The sequence below is a fragment of the Tetrao urogallus genome, assembly GCF_951394365.1.
Source record: "Tetrao urogallus genome assembly, chromosome: 1".
Classification (NCBI taxonomy): Eukaryota; Metazoa; Chordata; class Aves; order Galliformes; family Phasianidae; genus Tetrao; species Tetrao urogallus.
The window spans coordinates 103,826,367-103,852,493 of NC_136813.1; the positions used below are offsets into that span (position 1 = coordinate 103,826,367).

The following is a 26,127-nucleotide window of genomic DNA, read 5'->3' on the forward strand; positions in this document are numbered from 1 at the left end:
ATCCACTAGGACTGGTATTTTTTCTTCTGTTAGCTCTGTTCAGCCTGTCAGGCACAGACTAGCTTTCCTGTGTTCATATTAAACTTATGAAACAAACTACAATTATCGATTGTATTTCTAGTGAAATAGTAATCATGGAGTTATGAGAAATAAGTGAACACATTCACCACATATCAATGGTTCATTCAAACTACTGAAAAAGACTGAAAAAGGTCACTCACAAATGCATTCATTGCTGTGGAGATGAACCCTTGAAGAGCAGAAACTTCTGAAGCTAACATACCTGGCAATAAGTTGTATGTACACTAATGTATGGAAACACTAACCACAGTATTTTCAGCTTCTGTGGAAATCCCTGCATTGTTGTCACCAGTTGCTGTGACCAGTAGTTTCCAATTACCAAGAACAATACTGAACACAAAGTGTTACACTTGGAATACACTTGGTCTGACCAGAGGAACATTCAGAGAAATAGCCCTCTAAACCCTTAAAATTCTCCCTAGTATTCAAAGCCCCAGAATTTGACTACAAATGCCAGTGAGAACCAGCAGTGGACTCTTCCAGTTCCAGCTCCTACTACTGTTAGCTAGAAAAATCACTTGAAAGGAATAATTTGTGTAATGATAAATCACAGTAAGCTTTACTACTCTGTTTTCCAGAATTTAGCCAAGACCCCAGTCTCACTGCCTACACTGTACCTTCAAGTCACTATTGCTTTCATTTTTCTACCTGCAATGGAGAGCCGTGTCTCTTGCTTGCTCTTGGTGGATAACTGCTCAGTGGAGTGCAGAGGCAGGTAGGTGCTCATTTAACCCAGCCTCTTCACTATGAATCAGCATCAGCAGTGTTGTGACTTGGTAGCTCATCAAATTGCTAATTCTAAACAGCAAAGAGCATGTCTGTAGTATACCAATCCCATTCTTCATGCTGAAATTTGTCTCTAGTACTACAGCAAATAGTATTTATTCAAAATTTTCTTGCTCTGTCTTCTATGCAGTACATTCTTATCATTTAATTAAGAAGTACTTCAAAATGAATTCACATCTTACATAATTGAAATGGTTCAATTGAGTGAAATGTTAGAAAGCTAAGAGAATCTCTGATATCTTTAACACTAGCAAACAGGAAGAATAAACCTAGAAAGAAACTCATTTCCTTCTTTTTTTTTTTCATTCCTGAGTTTACTGAGTGTTTTATCAGGGAAAAGTTTGGCTTGGGCTTTTAGGAATTGCACTCAAGGATTCCAGAGAATCATTTTCTCCGAAAGTCTGTTTTTGAATAACTCTTCTGTCTGAAAGAGAGTAATGTTTGTCAATGTTTCTAGTAATTGTACGAATATTTTATAAGCTTCTAAGATTGAGATTACAGCGTGTTCCAATGTGAGTCGCTTCAGTTAAATAAAATGTTAGACTTAACCAGATTTATTATTATTCACATAATGCCTGCACTGGTACATCATTTTCTTTCCTAATCAGAGGTAATGGTATATAAACAACAGAAAAATATTTACAAATCTGAATGCACAGCACTGTCTGTTAATATCAACCCAATCTGTAACGACCGTTAGCACCTTCATAGAAGTAACTTTAACATCTTTCCTCCAAAGGACAGACTCTAAACAGGCCCAAGAATTGTGCAAAACCCCATCCAAACCCCAGATTTATCTGTCCCAAAGCTGAATACGGGGGAAACTCCATGGAGAATCCTCCTCACATGGAGGCTCTTCCACCAGTTTTATGCATATGAAGAAAGGAGAGGCAAAAAAAGTATGAATGGCTCAAAGCCTACACAGTTCCTCCTACAGAACTTACTGCAAGAGATATGAGCCCGACTCCCTCTGCTTAGCCCCATACCTCTATAGAATATTAGGAATTTTTAAGGCTTTTTTGACCCAAAGCAGAACTGCGGTGCCACTAATGTCTTACAGAGCAAGTGTGGACATACTGTCTCTATCCTTTTAAATTCTGCTTTATTTCCTGGTAGAAAGAAACAAAATCCTAAAGTCACACACACAAAAACAGATGCTCTGTGTCACGTGTGATCATGAGCTCCAGCTAGGTCTGGGATTCTGATCACTACCTGCATTTTTAGCAAGTCTGTTAAGAATTTGTGCATTCCCTTGAACTTTCAGTGTGCAATTAAGCACAGCATCAAGCCAGTCAAATCAAAACAGTTTCTAAACCACTAGCACAATGTCTTTATTTGATTCTGACCAATATACCAATTGAGGAAAGGTAGACAATTAGCACTGTGCTAAAAGGAATAAAATGGACTTGCAAGAATAAAAATCACCAACATTATAAAAAATAATCAGTGAATTCACTTGCTACAGCGCGGTTGTACCGTAGATTTACAAGAGTATCTGCAATAAAATGTTAATCAACAAAACAGGAAGCTAAATCATCCCAATATTCTAGAGTAAGATTTTCCTCGATTTAATTTCATTTCATAATTCTTATGTTCTCTCTTGATAAATGCACAAGTATACATATCATACACAGCTATGTAAGATATTTTTGCCTATAAACTTAATATAGCAAAAAAACCCAAAAATTGTCCACAGTGTCTTTACCAAACTATACTGCCAGCCCCAAGACATCAGAAATCCTAAAGTTACATTCTCCAAAGCTTTGCAATTTACAGTTAAGGGATTTTATAATAAATATTGTGTTTTGTGTTCTTTTCTTTGTCTTCTAATGTCAGAGATCTGATGTTAGTTGCATTGTATTTTAAATTTTGTTCTCCTCCTGCCCATATCAGCAGGAAAGACGGTCAGAAACTTATTTAAAAAAAAAAAAATTCTGAAAATGTGGCTAAATTGCTTAGCTATTCTTTATAAATTCTTAGGCTTGGATAACACAGACCCTGAGCAAATGAGAACAGTGTAGATTTAATTACCTCCCAGTGATCAGGAAGAACAAAGTGAGGATGACTAGGAGAGTGAATCCACCAACAGCAGCAGTGGCAATCACGAGAATCTGTCCCTGCTCTGCAGCCATATCAGAAGCTGAAAGAGAGGCACAAAGAAAGAGGTTGAAGTTCCAGCACCTGGGATTCATGCAAAATGGGTGACAACATTTAACTAGCCACAAGTTGCAATTACTCTGTAGTAGTTCTCTTGGTGCTTAGACCAGACATGATGTGAGAATGTATCATCTGTGAAGTGAAAAACCTTCAGCTGTGTACCAGCTATGAAGAAGTGTGGAATACTTCTAAAGGTTTCTAAAATGAGGAGCCAGCACCATCAGGCACTTGCAATTTACTAAGATCTGAGAATGACTGGATTTTGGACATAAAACTAGAACAAATGTATTGCTGTTTTAGCTTAATCTTGCTTGTTATTAAAAAATATCTGTGCATCTAACTATCCAAAATAAAGTCAGCAGCAGTATTACACATGTAGGAATTCAGTAGAATCCTAAGCAGAAAAAGCACATGTAACATGTAGCCTGACACACTCTTCTATGTTTCTAGTATTTAGATTTATTGTTACAGATTTATACTTCTATCTTTAATATACTTTGAGGATTGGCATCACTGCAACAGAAAAAAAATGATTCTTTTATGCTTCATGTTTTTCTCTGTTATTTTTTGTAGGTCATTCAGCAGGTAAAAAAGATCATTTGAAATAGTCTGTAGAGGCTTGAGCTATTATATTTTCTTTATAATATTAAATATTTATTTTGATGAAGTACCTGCTCATAGTCAGGATGATCCTCGTTGTGCTAGTACTACTCAGTACGAGAACCATATCTCTTGCTTTGTGACTTTTTTATTCTTAAAGTAAACACAGTTACACTTCTATTTTTTCATCATATGACATTTACCTAATTTTTACTTTCTTTTTTCTGTAAGAAACACAATATTGTTCTAGAAAAAGAATACACATTTCACAGGATCACAGAATCACAGTTACCTCTGAGAACAACAGTAAGTAAGTATAGAAAAGAAAATAAATTTTAGATTTATTAAGAAAGCAACTTTGACTTTGTAAACTTCCCAACAAAATCTTCTTTCAGCTTTCTTTGGGCAGATGATTACAGCTTCTAGCTGCTGCAAAAAGAAAGCTCAGCAGGCTGTTTCTCACTTTCCAGTTGATGAAGCCCAATGCAATGCACACATCACTGCCTAAAGCCTCATAAAAAGCTGTATTCAAGAAAAAACATTTGTCTTCTAAATATTTGTGAGAGGTTTATAAGTTAGCAGTGTAAACTGGCTTTGTAATAAAAGTGAAACAAATAAAGGTAGTAGTAACTTTTGTCCAATTTTCAGCAAAACCAACTTGTTAAATTTCTGACATTAGATTTCTGCCCATATAATTTAATGGAGATATGCAGAGGCAGTAAACTATAAGGCATTCAGTATCTGTGGTCATAAACTCTCCTTAGACAAGTTAAATGCACGCATCTTCCAATAAATTACGTATCAAAAGCCTTTATCAAATACTCACTAAATAGCTAATCTCCAAAACAGAATCTAGTGGTACCGCAGGAATGGCTCTGCATTATCTTATGCTCCACAGTGTCAGGTTTAGTTGAAAAAATTCAGCATATAGTACGGTGCCACAGAAATAAAAATGCAAATATAATAGGCTGTCAACTCAAACACTGAATATGATTTCAGACTAGCAAGGGTTATGCTAAATGTTGTAAAAATGGACAGGGTCAGTTTGAAGTTGTAACGGGTAAGGGAGGTTTTCAATGACTATATCTTGCCCAGTTTCCATTTCTGTAATGGAAGTGAGAGAACAAACTACAAGCTATTTATTTATTTACTTATTTATTTATAGGAAAATGAGTGCAAAAATAGTGACTTTAGCAAGGGATGCTTTCAGATAAATTAGCTGAGATTTTCTTCAACAGCATTCCATTAAAATAAAAAAAAAGTCAGGGCCTTGCTTCAAGATAATTCAAGTTCTGTGTGGAAATGTAGGAACTGATCCTATTGTCTAAAAAGGCCCTGTGCTATATACTAAAATGAAAAATGCTGTTGTTCTGAATTGTTCCCGCTGGACGAAGCTGCTTGGAGTTTTACTTAAAGGTGACTACAAGCTATCAGTTTAATAATATACACATTTCCTATTAGGAAATACAGTCAAGTTCATGAATGGGGAGAAGTTCCCCACCAACTTAGTTCTTTTTGTGTCTAACTGATATACCTTTAAGTTGAGACTGTATACTCTTAAAAATGTTTGTTCTGTTTCTAGCATATGTATTTCACTGTATTGGTACAGATGCCACAGTCCACTTGATTATAGAGGGCCTTTCAAGCCTGAAACTTCTTGATGACCTTAATTTACTTGTCAGATAAAAATGTGAAATGACAGACAAATATAATTGGAAAATGTGGATTTGTTAAAAACTGTCAGAGAAACAGGTAGAGCAAAATGATAGTAATACTTATTTTTGCTTGAAGTGATCCTTCCAGAAATCAATGAAGGCACAGTGCAGTGAACAACACATAGATAACTGCAAAGGCACATGCGTGTGCATACAGCATCCTTGCACACAGGTTCCACAAAACACTCTCCAGGCAAGGAGAATGTCTTAATATTGGAAACTCAATAATGACAATTTTTGAACAACTTTTTGCTGTCCAAAATGAAATTCTGCATGTCCCTTGATCTTTCTGTTCTTTCTCATTTTTCAGTTTCTCTCCTAATTAAGGAAATGTTCAAGTTGTAAATAATAAAAGCTTTAGCAGGTATTGTTTTTGTTGTGTCTATTCTTTACTCATTTTTTTGTCATTTCCTGCTTTTTTATGTCATTTTTCCTCTCCATCATCTGTGCATATTTATATATGTCCCAATATTTCTCCTCAAGAATATTCTTGTTTATGTAAGACAGAAAAACTAAGTTAAAAAAACAACGATGAACGCAAATTCAAGCAAGTTTCTGCAACTTCTTTTATCTTTTGGTGTGTACATGTTATAGTGCTGCATTTAATCATGGGATCACACAGTCATTTTCCCAGAACATTATCCATTAGATATCAGGGCCAAAGTTTGTGTAACTAAAATCAGTTTTCTGTTTTCTTTACAATTTGTAGTGCATTATCTTAATCAGCACCCGCTGACTGTGCACAGGGATTGATAGTTCCGTGATCACAGGGATGAACATGGCTGTATGGTCTATGGGGACACACTCCACTTGACAGTTGTCATGAACAGGCAAGGAGTTGAGAAAGCTCTTGAGGAACAGGAATGTGTAAACCAACAGCAGATCCAATGGGAAAATGACTGCCAACTGACTGTCTCTTTCCTTATTCTCCTGTTCCTGTTGGCATTTATGACATTACACCTGTCTGCAGTGACATTCCCGCGGCAGTGTAAATTGGGAGGTTGGTTCTGTACACCTTCAGCTGTTCGCAGCAGCACTGGAAAGAAAAAGGTTAGTGTTTGCTATGGTTCCCTTGCTGGTGTTCCAAGATGCAAAAGGATTTGTTTCCCAGGCTTCTGCTCCAGAGATGTCTCTTGAGGGAGCTTAGAACCTGTCTGAGTGGCTGTTATGTATGGCATTTTGTTTCATTCCTTCTGCCCATCTGCTCAACACGTTCATTTTGACAAAAGCATAATTTAAAAAATGAGTGGCATGAGGCAAAGATAAGGATGGATTTATGAGTTACACAGCAGATGACTAGATAGTACAGTGTAAGGTTTGGGTGTCAGAACTTTTCAGCATAGTGTAGGTACCACAGACACAAAGTGGTGCACTGACTGTAAAACTACCATACATGTCATACATAATTCTATCCCAAACTGTATTATCCATGCAAACTGTTTACTCACATTACTCTTCATGATTTACTCAGAAGTACGTTATTTGCTTAAAATGACACTTAAGAGTTCCTAATTGCATTATTCCAGATTCCTTGCTCAATAATGTGTACAGTTTCCTTGCTAAATAAGAAAATTCATTTTGAGATCAGTTCAGATCCTGCCAGTCATTCTTTATATTCAAGCTCTGTCTCAGTTACAACTTCTCACTGGATTCTTCACCCAAATGCGTAGAGGAGAACCTGCACTTCCCCTTCTCTCTGGAATGAAGAGAAATATCTGATGCCTCTTCACTTCCTCACTTGGAAGACTGTGAGAAATGGCGCATAAATTTTATTCACAGCACAAGACAATAAAAGAAAAAGAGAATCTTCCAGTTCTATTTTCCACTTTTCTTTGAGCAAACGTCTCCAAAATCTTTTAGAAGGTTGTGTATTCGGTATAAAAGGTCTGGAAGCCTTAATGATAGCTCTCCTCTGTCTCTCAGCTACATGCTTTAGTTATTTCAGTTTGACATCTATCAGGCAGCAGACCTTCCAGCAGTGTGAAAGATAAAGTAGTGACAGAAAGACAGCTAGACAGATAATAGTGAGTAGCTGTGAGATAGATAAGTATGGATGGTGAGAACTGGAGCTCTAACAGACAGTACGGACTGTCAGATGGATTTACAAGGCACTGTAAGCAACAGAGCTAAAGAACAATAGGAAAGAAAAATAAAGGGTCTAATAAGGGTTACCTTCACCTTTCCAGAAGCGCTGCAGTTCCTGTGAGCTGATGGTCTCCAGTCTCAGAGGGTATGTGGGAAAAGGAGCAGGCAATGGAACGGCAAGCTTAAAAGGGCTTTTAAAAGTGAAATGAAATACTATTACTAGTATAAGTTTGCATTAATTCTTTGCATAAATTGACTTGAAAAGCTTCTTTTCAAAGTGTTGCCAATAACATTAACTTCCTGACCAGTAGGTGAATAGAAAGCCTGTGATAAAAAATTAAGATCTGAGCAAGGAATTGCTCTTGTTTCAGAAATCAAGACAAAAAGTAAAGACTCTGGAACTTCTGGGAACCAGACAGGGTAAGCTCAAATTAGAAGACCAAATGGCTGAAAATATGAAACACAGTAAGGAAACATTTCAAGATTAAAATGAGACACCCTGAGGTATCCAGTACTGACTACTACTGAATGAAGAGCAGGACTAAGCAGACATGGGGATGGATACAGCAAGGCAATTTTTAAATAGGAGGTAAGTGCAGTCTATTTGTTTGTTGGTTTCATTCAGGAATTGGAATTACTATTGTGAAAACAGTTAGTGTTCTGACAAAACAAACAAACAAACAAACAAAAAAACCCCTCAACTTTGCACTGGCAACTTAATGTGTTTCTAAAAATCCTAGAGACAGATTCTCTAACATGGCATGAATCAAGGCAAGCGCTTGAAACAATACTGGAGAGACTCCTGTCAGAATCAATGATTCAAGACTCTCCTCTGGAGTTCTGGAAAAATGGATCTCAAAGTCTCACTCACATCTGACTACAAATCCAAAATAGCCTGATTTGAGTCTGAAAAATTACAGATGAATGTTGTGGATGTGGGAATAGAAGGAAGAACATGAGGATTAACAGATCTGGTAGTACAAGAAAATCACCATCTGCGCCTATATTAAAGAAATTAAAGTTACTTTTTCCACAAGAACAGAGTTTTTCAGACCAATTAATGTCTTACAGTCCTCATATCGAGTTACTCTATTATAATTTCTGTTTCTTGTTTTGTTTTTAAAATTATTAATCTGATGTAGTTGAGCCATCTAGGAGTCTACATTGATTTTTTAAAAATCACAACGTGGTTACTTTTGCCACACTCTATTCAGTTGAAGCAGTAGCCTGCACTGCACCCATGAAGTCTGCCTCTTAAGCCCCTTCTACGACGAACAAAGTTTTCTGTCAGATACAAATTTCTTTCCTGATGATGGGAAGTCTGGTATGGAAACCACCCTTGGATTCAGAACAAACCCTGCAAAAGACAGTCACAGCATGGAAACACTGCACTGCCTACCAGCAGAAAATTGTTCAATCTTTTACAGATTCCTGTAGGCACCAGGGCCTCTGAGTTGATACTATAAGAAACATTCCTTCAGAAAAAGAAAAAAGAAAAAAAGGAAAGCTTTGAACTGTTGCATCTATAAACCAACCAACCAAACAAGAAAAATCCACACTGCTGAAACAAGGTGACTGCTAAAAATGGCAATGAGGAACATGGTCAAAAGCTGTAGTTAATATGCTTTGCAAAGGTGTTACATGGAAATTTCCCAGCAGCAGCCTCTTAGTTATAACAGTGGAAGAAATCTCTCACAGTGTCCATCCCTACTTCCTTGAAAAGACATATTTTCTGACTTTTCTAGATAATTACATTTCCCTTCAGGAAGTACAAATGTTACTCTTTTAGCTGTCTCTGCATCAGGGAGAGTTCTTTCTCCATTATCATGCTCTCCAAGTAATGACTGCCTCAGTTTGTTGGTCAAGAGGTCGGAGGGCTTCCTAAAAAACTGACCACCACTGTATGACTGCTTTTTCATGGCTCCTATGCAGTTGATCTTTCTGTTCCATGCACCACATTTAATAATTTTACCAAAACTCCTTGGTGTTCCTAGTAATGAAATATCTTATTTTATCCTACAGAATTGAAGCAGCATAGACAGTGTTTCAACCAATAAACTGGAGAAGGCATGATGGCACCGTTCTGCCCAAGGCATTGACAGACAAATGTCACAACTGAATACTCAACATTTGTTGCATTACTTTAAAGAAAAATCTGCATTATGGATTGCTCACTGTACTACTATTTATTAACAAGATATGTCAATTTTCAAACAAGATAAATGGAATACCTTTGGTTGTTCTCCGGAATCGGTCCCTAAATTCTTCTAGATGCTAACATTCAACATGTAAAACCTCAAAACCTGAAGTATTTATTGTAATTTTTATGAGATTGTTGGTGGATAAAATTCATTTTGAGAACACTGTTTAAAGACTCTATTCTTCCCAGTCTTTTAATGAAAATGTTAACTTCCTATGAAATCAGTATAGCTCACATTAACTTGGATCTATAAATAAAACTGAATTAATAGGAGGTAAGTAGTGTTATGATTGCTTATTGTATCATAAACAGGTTTCCTTCTCCCTCTCAGTTCAATATCAGGTTCAATTCTGATGCTATAGCTCAGAAAAGATGGTAAAATTCTGGAAAGCTACAATGATTCTGTGTTTGGATAAAATGACTTTTAAAGTCAGAAGAGGATTATGAAATCCAAGTTAAAAAAACAAAATCAGGTCATAAGTACACGACAAATTTTAAAGTATAAAGACTAAATGATAGAACTATCTGTCTCTAAATATTCTGAGCTGCCCATCGCTGAAAGACTGTAAGTCCAGACTGTTTATGGGAGATGTTACATATCAATCTGCTTTCATTAGCTGACTGGAAAAGCTTCAGTTACAGAGGTTCTGTTAATGTTACAAAAGGAGTTCAAACGAATATCCATAATAATCTGATAGTGCATTAAAGCTTAGAATAGGCCTACTTCCAAAACACTGCTTTGAGGAAGCAAGATATTCGGTAAGTATAAAGGTACAATTTGACTGGTCATTGAGAACTGCTTCCATTTGAAATAAGTAATATTTACCAGCATGTACACTTCCCACTTTTTTCCTTTTAAATTTGAAGTAATACTTACAGTTCTAACAGGCCTTTGAACAACCCTTTCAATTAAACAGAGGTATTCATCTAGCACCATTTCAAACAGCTACAAAATTTCCCACTACCCCCATCTCCGTTGATCATAAGCAAAGCCTACATTTCCTCTGTTCATATTTCCTTTCAATCACTCAACGATATCATTTTGTAACAAATTAAATACTTTTAGTTAGGAATAAGCCTAAGCAATAAATGTTGGTAAACAGTAAATATATAATGTACATGTTTTACTATTAAGATTCACAGTGAATACTTAGAAGTCATGAAGGCACTTAACGCTTAAGTGTTGAAATCTGAAATATATTTTTTACAATACAGACCTTTTTCTATAGAAAACTTGTGCTCCCACACAATAGGAAGACAGACATCTAAAATCAGTGCATCATTTACTATATCATCTTATATTGCAAAAATCCAATGTTTCTTCAAAATGAGATCAAAATTTGAAAAAAAACATGACATGTGAAGTATTAACCATTTCTTTTTTTTACACGATAGCTCATATTAATATTGGTGTGGCAACAGTATTTCCCAGAGAGAGAAAATGATACTTTTTCTGAGAGAAACTCATAATAGCATTGTGTAAACTACTTTAATCTATGACCCATTCTTCTGTCTCAAAATGGAGGACTGAACCATGTGGCCCAATCAGTCCTTCTCGGCATCCAGTAAACTTGGAGAAAAACTCAAGCTTCTAAGTTATCTTTTAGGCTTTTCAGAGCATCATCTTTAGTACTTTTTATCTTTTCTCTCATGATTTTAGAGCTAAAGGTGCTCCAATACATGCAGTCCCTTGACTTTTGGCATTATGGAAAGTCTATAGGGATTTGAACTTCTTCAGACATTTGATACTTGGAAGGGTGAATAAAAAATACAGTAACATCTACAATGATAACACTTGTTTACCTGGATGCAAGTTTATAGTACTTTATCAACTCAACTAACTCAACTTTTAGTTACTTGTTCTTATTAAAAATAAATAAATAAATAATTAGGATTAGCACACTACTCTAGCTCACATTGCAGCCTGACAAGGCAGTTGCATTAAGGAAAATGATAAGAAGATGAGGAGTTTGGTAATCATGCACGGACTTTCATAACCTTGAGACATTTTTATCAATAGTGCTTATGACAGAAATCAGGCAATAGTCTTCCTAATTTAGATTAGGACTTTAGAGAATTTAGATTTAGACTTCAGAGTAAGTCCAATTTGTCCATATATAACATAGGCTCATGGAGGTTTAAATAGCATTTACTTCTCATAACAGTTATAACTCATTGTGCCTAAAGGCTAGCATTTTTTGCATCATATGATGCAAACAGGTACTACTAGAATTCTTGAAAGCACCCAAGTGCTTTCCTTATCAATCCAACTGGCTTAACAACTTAGAAAAAATTTAAAAGTCCAATTAGGCATTAACTACTTGGAAATCTGTCCCTAAAACATTTTTGAAATAGAAGTTAAAAAGCAATAAAAATGAAACACAAACTCATGGGTGCTCTTGAAAATACATGTACTAGTACTGAATCTGTACTTTAGCCTAAGTAACTTCAATTCCAAAACTCTAACGAAAAACACAGTGTACATAATTGGTTAATTAAAGCAATTTCATTAATGAGTGTTTTAGAGCTGCATCTACTATACTCATTTTATCTCAAATGCTTGTAAATATCTTGTTCATGGTTCCTTTGAAGGTGCAAGCAATATGTAACATACAAATTGTTCAAAGTAAGAGCCTTTTTTCATATTCCTCAAGAACGTAGGATTTTCGCTTCTCACTGGCAAATTTAGTGAAGTTATAGGTTGAAATACATATTAAAAATGTCTTTTTTATTATATTCTAAGAGCATTAAAAACTATAGAGAAACGAGTCCATCAGTATGTTCTAAGAACCTGCATGAAGCTGCTGGACTTAGGTAAAATGGAAACCTCACACATGATAATTGCAGAGGTTAAAGGGAAGGCATTCTTTAAATGAAGAATGGATCTATGGCAAACCAGGGGATCTTGCAGAAATAAACATTCCTTCAGCTGCAGTAGTGGACTGAAATTTCTATTTGTTACTCGAGAAAAATAAATAAATCTCGAAGTGTGAGGCTAAGGCTTACTTCTTGTAATACAGCAGTGGTCACTCTGTGATAAATATATGGAATGGATTCAGCCATTTAAACTCTCAATGTCTGACTGTTCTAGAATTAAATGCTACTTCTATTGTATTTGATTTTTTTCCTTTCAGTAAAACTTACTTTCATCTCCAGTTTCAAATTCAAACTTCTGGCTATAGCCGCTGTATCCTGCTGCCGTCCTGACTCTGATATGAAATATATACTTGGTGGCTGGCTTGAGACCTGTGATGATAACACTTGGAGCCTTGGACCTTGTGGAGGAATAGCTGAGCTGCTCATGCTCCTGAGGGACAAAAGAGGGGAGAAATGATATCAAGTTGAGTTGTACAAACTTAACAAAAATGATACAGCAAAACTGAAGCTCCAAATTCTTCTCATGAATGTAAAATGTGTTTATAAAAGAAGGTGCAGGTATGGATTTCAGTACTTTGATTTTGTGCTATAGTCACAATGTATGATATGGCCTTGACTTAGATATCATTTTTTCTGCCCTTAGTCTTGCATATAGACACATCACATCTCTGTGATTAGGTTAGTAATTACACTGTAGTCAAAATAATATGGAATTAGTACAAGACTATATTCACAGAAAATGACAGCTAGAATGGCAGCTAACTATTTTTGCACAATAGACAAGCTAGGAGGTCAGTAAGCACTAGTAAGCTATAAAGTAAAGATGTGGGAGTATTCAAATACCCGCTACTCACTTCTACCCGCAGGTAGTGCCAAAATGCCGGCGCTATCCGTGGGTAGACCTGTGGGTAAAAGAAAATAAAAATTAACCTTTTCTTTAAAGTCTGTAAACTTTTAGCATGGCTCAGCTGAATCACTGATGTTGACCTTTATTTCTCTTTCCAGGTAGCAGTAATGTAGCTGTACATGAAATTCGCTTTTACATTCCGTTAGGAGAGACACTTTGAAATTCTCCAGCTAATTTCCTACCAGTTGATTTTGGGTATCTGCTGAGAATTCCTGAATCTCACAGGGTCAGGGAATTGCCACTGCAGACAAGCTGCTGTAATGCGGAGATCAACCACACCGATTGCTGCACAAAAAGGAAGTGCTAGACACATTTTTGGTGACTCATTTAAATGAGGAAATGTCTTAAAAGAGAGTCTATTGCCTGTCATTAGTTACAGTCACTCGATAAATCTGTAAGCTGTAGTATTTTCTATGGTGCATTAAGGCTAGCTTTACTGTAGGAGTCATCCACAAACTGATAACATGAACAGAACTGTCCTTGGCACATGCTCAATAATCCAACTGTAGTACCCATAGGGCACCATATAAATTTATTATAACATGCAGTATTATTAGAGTATGCATGTATTATTCAAAGGATGCTTCCAGCCTATTCAGAAGGAAACAACCTTGTTCACAGAAGAGATATAGCAAGGAAAACATAGTTTTCAATTAGATTGTTGAACTTCTAACCTGTTCTGAACATATGTGTATTTTTTGTATAAAACAAACAGTAATCACAATGAGTCAACTGGAGTCACAGCATAACAAAGCCACATCAGCACAGGGCAAGAAGTACATCAGTATTCCTCCAGTACACATACAAGGAGATGGATAAGAAGATCAAATTAAAAATCAGTCAAACACACAAAAACAACTTAGTGATTCTGTTAAAGAGAAGGAAGGTATGCAATAAGGACTGATATTTAAAATAATTGCATTTAATGCTCAACAAAAACAGTGGAAATAATTTGAGAAACGAGAGTAAAAGGAAGAGTTGATTTGTTCCACAGTCTATTAACAAAATTTAAAATCTCAAAAAATGTGTATTTAAATTGACACATTAGGGCACTGTGTAAGCAATCTTATGAATGGCAATTACAATTAACATAAAAAGAAATTTAACAACTGGTTTCAGCATCAGACTTCTCCAATTAATTGAAATGCTATAAATTCAATTTGAGTGAGTTAGTGGATTTTATGCTTTCATTTTCTGAGAAATTTCAGAAAAAAACTATTTTATTCTGGCAGAAAATCTGCTAATACAAAGGATTTCCATTCCACTACCTTGTTATATGTGCAATTTCCAGCAGCTTTCAAGTGTAGAACTGTAATATATCTCAAAACGTAACTTGGCCAAGGTTATGCAATCTTGGAGAACACAAGTTCTCCACTTAGTGCATTCACTTAGTAATGAGGCTACTGAGTAAAGTGGGTAAATTTCTACCCCAAGAGATCAAGTTGTTTAAAAAAAGATAGTAACCAGCTCAAAATCAATGTAAGACAGAAGATTTTTGCACAGGTTTCTGGAAAACCACACTTAGAAGTGTTCAAATACCCTATCACCACATCCGAGTTCTTTTTTTTCCTACTTTTTTTTTTTTTTTTTTTTTTTTAATGTTTGGTAAATTTATTGCATCTTTCACTTCTAAATTGCAGTAGTAGAAAGAACATTTTCTCTTAAAAAGGGTAGATGTTAAGTCTCAAAATAAACTTAGGTTTAAATTTGAAAGGATTTAGAATTGATTTTAAGAGACTCCAAAATGCATTCAATACCAAACAATGTTTTAAAGAGTATGATATTTGTTACAATGGATTTATCATAAAATGTGATCAGTAGAAAGATGTATGCAAAAGAAAAAACCACGATGTGTTAAGTGGTTCTTAGTACCCCTGATTTGTAAGCATGATTCCACATTACTCGGTGCCAGGAATACCCGAAGCATGTGTGTGGCTGGACCAAGGTGGAGAGAGCCCTGCAGAACAGTACCCCTTACTGCCGTGAACTTCCCAATGAGAAACCGTCCAGTTCAAGCCATGTAAATTTTACACAGAGAAAGAATCAAATTACTAGATGAGACCAAAGAGGAATACATGGAGCCCAACTGCACAGTTCTGCCCTACTCTGTCTCTGTGAGCAGGCTGTGCCTAACAGCAACCTTCTTGAGGGGCAAATGCCTCTGACCATCTGTTTGGGGTGGTGAATGGTATTTTGTCACCTCCAAGAGCTGTTAGGCTTGCTGCTCTCTCACCACCAGACAGGGACATCTGCAGAATACTCTGGGAGCTTCCATCTCCAAGCCCTTCAATTTCCCTTCCTTCCCATAGCCTCTTATGCCATTCATCATATAGCCCAAAAAACAATGTATAGAGGCACGCTATCATATAAATATTACTGCCACATGGGAAAGGGTAAATGATTTGTTACAGCAAGTGAAATACGAGAAAGCAAACCTTGTCACCTTGGTGTATGTGAGAAAAAAAAGTTTCAGAAACACGTACTCGAAGAGGAAGTTACTCAAACTAGAGACAAAAAGATTAATAGTTGGAAACTTCACATCATTTTACGCAAAGAAATCAACCATTTTGGCCTAGATTCATATATAAGATGATTCTCCAAAGAGTGGATGCTTGAACTCTCCAAAGAAAGGACACTGTACTTTCAAACTCTGATGTTTTTATCTCTCAAAGAAATTACTCTGAAATACCATCTAATAACACAGTGTTGGCAAAGACAGTTTGTTCCTACTTCATAACAAAATTTAGTGTCAGACAAAAAACACATTCCATGCTATTTGTCTAGATAATATTATTTCTGTCTATCTTAGGTTTATTTTAAAGTTTTTCATTTTTGTGCGAGGTTATTTCAGTGGGACAAGCTGAAATAGAACAAAATAATGCTATGAATGCAACATAAAATAACAGCAGCAATACTGTTCATGAAAAACTACTCAGTTTAGATGTTGTAAGTACTAAATCACACTTCATAATGAGGTGTGGAAAATGGAGTACTGAGAACAAAGTTCACTACTGACAGGAGTGTATAGAGATTCATTGTACTCAGTTGACTAGCAGTCATTTATGCCAATGACTGATTTGTCTGTTTTCAACTGAAAGGAAGCTGTGGCTTTCTTCTAAAATGAGATTTACAGAATGAAATACACAGGAACCCCATATGTATTTGGTACTAGCCAAATGACCGTAAGACACTGCTGATAGTAAACCGGGTATTATCCAATTTTCAAAAAAGGTGGATGAATTTATTAACCACTAGATGTTTTGGTCAAGACAACATAGATTATTATATTGCATCAGACACATACAGATGAATCAAAGTAATATCAGTACTTATTTTAAAAAGATCATCAAATATAATTTTCTATCCTTTAATATATATAATCAGATCTCCAGGAATTATGAATCTCTTGCAGTTTACTTTGTGCCTGACTAATTTCATGAACGACAACCGAGGTATTCAGTTCATGAAATCCAGTGAGTAACCGAGAAGTCTCTTAAACAGACATTGGGGAAAGTGTTTTTAAAGGCTTCTGCTAGCTGAGAACGTATTTTTTATGTATCTACAACTTCCAAATCCATGTGTGCTGAAAACACCCAAGGAGACAGCAACAAGTTTTTCTATCAAACATTTACAAGTAGAGAAAACTGATTTGGCTTACATACATTGTCCTTCAACATGAAAATTCCCTACTTACATCACAGAATCCTGCTTAGCCTTTTTTCAGAACTATTATCTAACAAGAGCAAATACTAATAGAGATGCAATCTTTATACCACAGAGAACCGGTCTTTCTCCTGTGCACTAAAGCACAATGTCAAAGCTGAGTAAGTACCACATTAAAGAAAGGAAGACTCAGAGTTCTGTGATCCAGACATTATCAATGTTGAAATAAAAGCTCGAATAATAAAAAAGAATCTTATATGAGAACATTTGTTCACATTTTTCCACTTTCCTTGATACATCAGTTTGAAGGATATACACAATGTGACCTACAGAGGAAGCATCATTATTTTAAGGGAATGGCCATAATTCAGGAAGCCAGGAACTTTTATTAATTGTAGCTCTGGGCCATCATGAAAGGAAATGTCAAAATGTCCTACCCCATCTTTAGTTTTCCCTTGGAAAAGCCACAATAGCACTTAATTTCCTCCAGGGTCAACTGAACTTTAAAGTTGCAATATACATTAGAATGAAACAGTAGGTAATTACTAGGTATAGTCAATATGTGATTAATCAGTTCAAAGAGAATTTGTTACAGTCAAGTAACAGTGAACTATGGAATTGGTTACTACTCCTTGTGTTTTCTCAGAAAAATACAGACCTAGTGATTTTAACATATGAAAATCGCCTCTGATTTATGCTGCCCGCATTTGTCTCACAATGAGCTCATCCCAACAATGTCAGAAAAACACGTTTCTTCTTCGCAATTATTTCTATAACATGATTTCAAAATTCTTAATGCCCTTAATCATAACTCGAGTCTCATCTCTCTTAGATCGCTGTAGGTAAGGAGCAATCACACTGAAATCAGGAAAATTAACTATGCCTTAGAAACTCAGAATCTACCTTGGAAAGTTTATCTTTACAACATTGTGCATGGTTTTCAGTTAGAGGATTATTTTGACCTATAGCGTACCTATCGAGACGACTGTCAACAGCAACATTTGAAAGTTTTAGAGAAGAGACTCAAATATTTAAGAATGTGCTCTTAACATTAATTACTGTCTGATTACAATATGATCAGCAGGATTAGGTCAAGCCTTACTGAATCATAGAATCACAGAATGGTTTGGGTTGGAAGGGATTTAAGATCACCTAGTTCCAACACCCCTACTATAGGTACGGATACCTCCCTCCAGACCAGGCTGCTCAAAGCCTCATCCAGCCTGGCCTTGAATGTCTCCAGGAAAGGGGCATTCATAGCCTCATTAGGCAACCTGTTCCCATGTATCACCACCCTCAGTGGTGAAATACAGTGATAAGAAAAATTACAATAGTAGGAATAAGAATAAAATTAAAATAATAGAAATATGAAAAGTAACAATAATAGGAGTAACAGTCAAATATACCATCAATCTTCTTAACAAAATCCTTGCTGGAAATGTTGTACCTTATGGTTCCAGATGCCCAGAAAACTTAAGGTAAATTTTATAAAGTGATTATAAGGTTCTGAGTATCAATCTGAATTCAGAAGGTGAAGAATAAGAAAAGGAGAATTATAAAGAAGGGTAAAAGGATGACCCTGGGAACTACTGTCTTATCAGTCTCCCCTCTGTGCTGGGAGAGATCATGGAGCAGATCCTCCTGGAAGCTATGCTAAGGCACATGGAAGAGACGGAGATAATACAGGGGAATAAGCATGGCTTCATCAAGGGCAAATCCCGCTTGACCAACCTAGTGGCCTTTTGTGATGGCATCACTGTATCAATGGACAAGGGAAGAACCACTGATGTCAGCTATGTGGACTTCAGCTAGGCCTCTGATATGGTACCTCACAACAATCTTATTTCCAAATTGGAAAGATATATATTTGATGGCTGAAGGTTGACTATCCAATGGATGAAGAAACAGCTGCAGGATCAAGTCCTGATAGTGGCCTCTGAATATTCAAAAGGGAGTTACAGGAAAGAAGGGGAAAGACTCTTTAGTAAGGTCGGTGGTGACAGAACAGGGGAAATGGCTTCAAGCTTAAAGAGGGTAGATTTAGTTTGGACATCAGGAAAAAGTACTTTATAGTGAAGGTGGTGATGCATTGGAACAGGTTGCCTAGAGATGTGGCTAATGCCCCTGGAAACTTCTAAGGTGAGGCTGGGTTAAGCCTTGAACAACCTGATCTAGCTATGCATGTTCCTGTTCATTGCAGGCGAGTTGGACTAGATGACTTTAAAGGTTCATTTCAACTCTAAGAGTGCTACAATTATATGATTCTATGATTCTAAGAGTAAAACTGACAGGAAAAGGTGGGGCCACTGAGAAAATTGCAGATGACTGCAGTATTTGTTTCAGAGATGGAACCTGCAGAACCTCCCTTATCACTAATCTGAGATGTAGCAGTCCAGAGAGCTGAAATACTAAAGAGAGTTTTACCTGTTTGGCCTTTCAATATTTTATATTCTGATTGCCTGTCAGTTAGCTCATCGCTTTCTCTGTACATATAGTGAAGCTGTCAAAAAGAAAAGGAGAAGAATAGATAAACCAATCATAAAGAAAATATACAACAGTTAGAACACAACCAATCCTCATTTTAATGGCATATATACCTGGAAAGGTAGGAATGAGTTAACATGAAGTGGACCATGAAAAAGAGCAAATTAAATCAGGAGAGATGAGGAAAGTGAGTGTACAACAGTGTTTACATTCCCACCAGCACAATAAGGTGAGAGGTGGGGAGAGCAAAGCTGTGTGGTTGACATGGAGGTGCATGCAGGAAAAGCAGATGGGAAGGCAGCAGATAGGACACTGCTGATCATACTGACACAGAGATTAAATTGAGAGGAATAAAAACAGGTCTATGCCTTAAGTTGATAGCTGAACAGGGTACAATCAGAATATAATACAGGCAGCTGCAGTAGATAACTTGAATTGTCAGACAAGCTCAGATATTAAATTCCATCTTTCCATCACTTACAAGCTACTCTGACAACATTTATTTTCTAATAAAAAATATTTACCAGTGAAAACCTCTACACCAATGTCTCCAGGAGTCTTTCTAACTTAAGAATATAAAAAATTTCAGCCTCTCTAGCTCTTCCTGAAGACTTTTTCTTTTGCCACTCATTCAAATTTTCTTACTACTTCAGTGCCCAAAGACAGCAGTTAGATACAGGTTTGGATTGTTCTGTATATTTTTCAGGTTTGCAAGACTTCACATGAAAATTTTAACTACTTTGTGTAGCATGTACATTTATGTATGGTGGTGCCCATAGGGAAAAAAAAAAACCACGCAGTCTTAAAAACCTCTTGAAGCAACAAGCCTATGCAACTCCCTTTTAAGCAGATTTCATCCCTTAAGGATGAGAGAACAGGAAGGGTGAAAGGGCTGATTTAAAGATGGGCTCATGTCTAAGATGAACCATATACAGAGATAAAATACATTGTTCCTAATACAGCAGACTAATGCACACTTTCCTTGTTCCCTTTGCAATGGAATATATTCCTACCTAGGCTGCAGTGCTGCCTCCCCTACAGCCTCCTGACACAAACCCTCTGTGCGGCTTGTCCTGCTGCTGTCACAGACACAGCCACATCACTGCACTCCTCCACTCTCCTCTCTCCTCTCCTCGATTGGTAATGTCAAAACTTAACAAAATATGCAGATTTTAAGTTACTTTTTAATTGGGATCCCAACGCTTTGTACTAGCTTTTCAATTGAATCACAGAAAGCATCTCATATGAATTTGTATCTGCTGCTAACTTTTAAATAAAAACTCTTTAATTCTGGAAAGAATTTCCATTGCCTGTAAACAACTATAGGTTACAATTTATTCAAGTTACGTCAGAATAAGATTATTGAATGTGATGGTAGAATTGATAGGAGGTCCTTATGAGTGACTTCTGGAGTTAAAATGAGGACTATATCAGCTGAACGGAGCCAAAGAACAGCATGCAATTGTTTCTTGTCTTTCTCCTTGCTCTCTGCTTCTCTGTCCTTCTGACTGTCCAGATCAGACAGTCCATCATACTTTTGTCAGGTCAGGATAGATGATAGAGAAGGAGAGAAGAGAGAATAACTTATTTCCTTAAAAATAAGTTTTAAATAAGTTAGTTAAACTTCTCATGAGAGCAAAGATCTGAGTCCTTGAGTTATCTTCATAGTACAGGCACTTAATGGCATGACTACTGAAAAGAATTGGAGCTGTTTATTCCAGTTAACAGGGCATTTTTAGCTAGGTAAATTTGGCATTAAGTATCAGACTGGCATTTTTATGGCACACTTGCTAGTTCTGTACTTCAGAATTACTGATCTGAATTATATTAACGCCATCCAAACATACTTTACTGCTACCAGTGTCTGGAAGCATGGTTACTACACAATGTGGTTCTTGTAAAAGGTACGGAGTAGAGAAAACACTTTATAGTAGGTTAGGAAGCTCTCTGTTTCTCTAAATATGAATTAAGAAATATCTCCCTTTAAATTTTCCTGGTTGCCAAGTACTTGGTGGTTACATGTCCAACTATGTCAAGTGGGAATGCACTGAATGAATGACACACAGCAATAGGTATAACAGGTGTTTGAGTCAGTGTGCCTTAACTGTGAGAAGAACATAGCAGAATTATTACCTTCAGACATAACCAGCAGCAATCACAGAATCACCCGGGTTGGAAGGGACCTCAAGGATCATGTAGTTCCAACCCCCCTGCCTAGCAGAGCCACCAAACATACACATTTAGATCAGGTTGCCCAGGACCCTGTCCAACCTGGCCAGTAGCCCTTATTTTATCCCCTTCCCCCTTCACTCCTAGTTTAAAGACCTGTCAATGAGTCCCGCTAATTCTTCAGCTAAGATCCTCTTACCCCTCAGGGACAGGCTGCATGCATCAGCAGCCATCATGCCAGGTGCAGTGTAAATTGCCCCATGGTCAAAAAAGCCGAAATTCTTGCGTCTGCACCAGCTCTTAAGCCATCTATTTAAGAGTTGGGTATTTTGGATCCTCCCTGTACCTTTCCCTGACACCACGGGCATAGAAGAAAAGACCACCTGCACCCCAGCACCTTCAAGTATTCGCCCCATTCCCCTGAAGTCTTTCTTGATAGACCTCAGGCTTTCCTTATCAACTTCCTCGCCGCCAGCCTGAATTATTAAAAGTGGGTAATAATCTGAAGGCCGAATCAACCCAGCAATTTTCTTTGAAATGTCCCTGACCCGTGCCCCAGGAAGGCAGCACACCTCTCTGCAGGTAGGGTCGGGCCGGCATATAGGGCCTTCTGTTCCTTGCAGAAGGGAGTCGCCTATGACAATCACCCTTCTGTCCTTATGGGTAGAAGCAGTCTTGAGGCTTGGGGGCGACCGCTTCGCCTGAGGCAACCTCACGGGTGAACCTGTCTCTGCACTCTCACTCGTCCCCCCCTCAAATTCCAGGGCCTCAAACCTGTTACGCAGAGGCACCTGGGGAGCCGGGGATGGTCGGGATGGGGGATGCTCCCTCCGCCGAGCAGGTACCCGTTTCCACTCCTCCTCCCTTCTCAAATTGCTGTTAGGGGGAAGAGAGGACAGGGGGCTCACTGAGATGCTGTCAGCTGGCTGGTTCCCCTTTACCAGGTGTTTGTAAGGTGGCAGGGGCTGACGTGCCCCGTGAGGAGCCTCGTCTGTGTGCTGAGAACCTGAGGTTGAGAGGGACTGACGCCACCAGTCAATCTCCCTCTCACACTCTTTTATAGTCCTCAGCCTCTCCACTTCCTCCTTCAGGCTAATCACAAGGCTGAGCAAGTCATTCAATTGCTCACACCTTATACAAGTGCTGCCTCCTTCATGTGGCATTGCAAAGGCCAGGCTGTGGCACTCCTCACAGCCAGTGACCTGCACACTAGCATCTCGTGATGGTATCTCTGTCTGAGTCGCCACACACTTCATACCGTTGTTCTCCCCTCTGTGCATGCACCAGACCTCAGTCTGGCTCTGGACCGTCTTCTTGGCTACTGTCTTTCTGCTGCGTGTGCTCGGGACCTCTGCATGGGTCTTCACAGTTTTTGTGTTTGAAGCCTTCTGCCGGGGTGCACCCATAGCAACCAGCAGGCTCACTAACTCAACAAGAAAGTCCTAAAGGGGTGCAAGTGATCAGCCCTGCCCTGCTGCCCCCTACCCTCACACTGTTGCCGGGTTTGCTAAGTGCCTTGGCACTTACCACCAATAGCAATAACAAGACTCCTTGCAGGGGAGTCCAGACAGGGGTAGCTTACAAAAGCACCACGTTAAGACAGCCTGGGACATAGCTGTACTACCTCCTCTGCTGTGCCTCAGGTGGGCAGCGACACGTACCCTCTCGAGGGCTTTTTGTAGGGGCGATCAAGGGCTGCTTCCGATTTGCGCCCGTTTAAATCTCCCGCCGTTGCCTTGGCAACGCCCACGCTGCGTCAGCTGCTCTCGCGAGAGTAGCCCGACTGAGAGAGGCGTCCGCACGGCTGCCGCGGGAATCCTCGATGAGGAAAGCGATTAAAATCCCCCTGTACCTCGCTAAAAGTCGCGGCGGCTCTGCCTGAGACAGCTCCGAGCCGCGGACCTCGGCGATCAAGGGTTGCTCCCGGTTTGCGCCGTTTAAATCTCCCGCCGTTGCCTTGGCAACGCCACGCTGCCATCAGCTGCTCTCGCGAGAGTAGCCCGACTGATGGCTGCGTCCGCACGGTTGCCGCGGGAATCCTCGATGAGGAAAGCGATTAAAATCCCCCTGTACCTCGCTAAAAGTCGTGGCGGCTCTGCCAGAGACAGCTCCGAGCCGCGGACCTCGGCGATCAAGCAATGCACCAAGGCTTGTTACTGTGGTCATTATGTATCAAAAAAAAAGCAGCATAAATTTAGATTTCAAACTACTCTGACAGAAAAAAATGTGTAAGAATTCCTACAACTTTCTCCTCCTCTCACTTTCAGTTTACTTACCTTTTTCTTTCCCCTCACGTTTTTCTTTTACACTTATTTTTTCCTATATGAGTATTTTTTCGTAGTCATGATGTTCAGTCATATATAGTTTATACAGTGCAATACAGGAGTTTTTAGGTTTCTGCAATATTTCTTTGTTACAAAAATAAACACAAAAGAAAGAAAGAATGCAGCCTTCACACGAAAAAAGTAATATCTTTATCAGAAATATTGTCTGACGTGCCCTAAACTATCTTCTCCTTATGTTTGTGAGATGAATCCTTTCAAACATGCTGCTGAGAACTCAAAGGTAGTTTTCTAAAATCATAATAGCAGTAACTGTGATGCAGTTTTAGATGGGTTACGGATTCACCTTTCAAGAAAGTTCCCATGCATGACCTGAAGCAGCTGGGAGATTTCAATAATTGCATTGCTTTTCAAGAAGTGCATCTGAGACTGTACAGATCTCTACTGACTTGTGTGGTCTTTTTCAGACAATAGAAAGGAATGTTTGATTTACTGAAGGATAATACATGTTAAACTTTGAATAACATTGTTCTTGTTTTGATACATAAAAAATACTGTGATTAGTGTGTTTTTCATATAAATATTTTTTAAATTTAATATCACTAGATTCAAACACTGCAGCCTATCTTATGTATATGAAGTAAAGAAAGGTATGCAGGTGAAAAAGGCAGAACAGAGGAGAAGCTGAACCCTAGTTCAATCCACTGAGACTAAACATGGCAAAAAACTGCTTTAAAGCACCAAAGGCAAGAACAAAATATAACACCCGCATTTCTGTAAAACCTTTGTAGGACTGTAAAGAGCAACAGTGCATATTTGCACACCCCCACTTTTGTGTTATGTAATGTCTAATGACTCAGGGAAAACTACTGAAGGAATCCAGCCATACACAAAATGCATGCATTGAGGAGGAAAAGGAGGTCCGTCTGACTTGTGCAGCAATTAAAGAATAGAAAGTTACAGAGACACTGAAACAAACAGGGAGCAAATGAGAAACAAAGGCACCTGCCTCTTGAAGGTTGCAAGCCAAGTGAATCCAACAAAGTTGTAGTTTTAATTACCCAAAGAGAATCCTTTCCAGAGATGACTTATTCTGGATTTGTGAAGACTTCCAATTTATTCAGACCTCTAATTCAAATTTCCTTTTCCTTTTGCTCTGGCATGACTTGCATTTTTCAGCTTCATCATCTTCCTTACCACAGTTTGTGTAAGGAGTCACTACTTCACTACAGTGCCATTGTTTTGCTGCCAAAAGCAATTTTTTTTCACCTTTCCACGAGGTAGCTCCCTTTTCCATACGCACTGAAAATTGTATCTCTGTAGATGTGAACATTTTTTAATGTAAGCAATCAGAAGGTAAGTGTATCTTACATGAAATTTTAGTATTTCTTTGTTCACAAAATCACAGAAACATTACCTGAGTTGGAAGAGACCCATAAAGGATCATGGACTCAAACCCCTGGGACCACACAGCACCACCCCAAATTCAAACCACACTTCTAAGCTTGACGTTCAGAGGCTTCCTGAATGCCAGCAGCTTGGGGCCACGGCCTGTTCCAGGGCCCAACCACCCTCTGGTGACGAACCTGTCACAGCTGCCCCTCCCCTGACGCAGCTCCATGCCGTTCCCTCGGGCCCAGTCGCTGTCACACAGAGCAGAGCTCAGCGCTGCCCCTCGGCTCCCTGTGAGGAGCTGCAGCTGCCACGAGGCCTCCCCTCAGCTCCTCTGCTGTGTGCTGAACAAATCGAGGGACCTGAACCACTCACCGGACGCCTTGCGTTTTAGATTGTTCAACACCTTTGCTGCCATCCTTTGAATACTCTGTAGTAGTTCTATGTCCGTCTTACTTTGCTGCACCTAAATCTACATCCTGTGCAGGGCAGGACAACCCCTTCCCTCAGGCAGGTGGGCTTGCTTGCCTGGTGCTCCCCAGGGTACCGCTGGCCCTTTAGGCTGCCAGGGCATGCTGCTGACTCATATGCAAATTCTTCTTAACCAGAATCCCCAGATCCCCCTCTGCAGGGCTTCTCTCCAACCCAACCCCAGTCTGTACATAGATCCAGGTTGCCCTCTCACAGGTGCCAAACCCAGAGCTTGTTCTTGTTGAGCTCCATGCGATT

At 38.5% G+C, this 26,127-nt stretch overlaps 1 protein-coding gene across 2 annotated transcripts in view; it reads right to left on the minus strand.

Moving 5' to 3' along the window:
* The window catches only part of EPHA6 (EPH receptor A6), a gene marked incomplete at both ends in the record, with an annotated part of 498,668 nt that overhangs the window by 121,219 nt on the left and 351,322 nt on the right, over positions 1–26,127 (minus strand). Inside the window, 4 exons of one of the 2 annotated variants that reach the window (XM_079541644.1) lie at positions 2,899–3,007; positions 7,518–7,637; positions 12,769–12,931; positions 13,356–13,403. In XM_079541644.1, coding sequence (XP_079397770.1) covers positions 2,899–3,007; positions 7,518–7,637; positions 12,769–12,931; positions 13,356–13,403 — 440 coding nt within the window. The remainder of the gene's footprint in view (positions 1–2,898; positions 3,008–7,517; positions 7,638–12,768; positions 12,932–13,355; positions 13,404–26,127) is intronic. The other variant, XM_079541645.1, reaches the window with a different exon arrangement.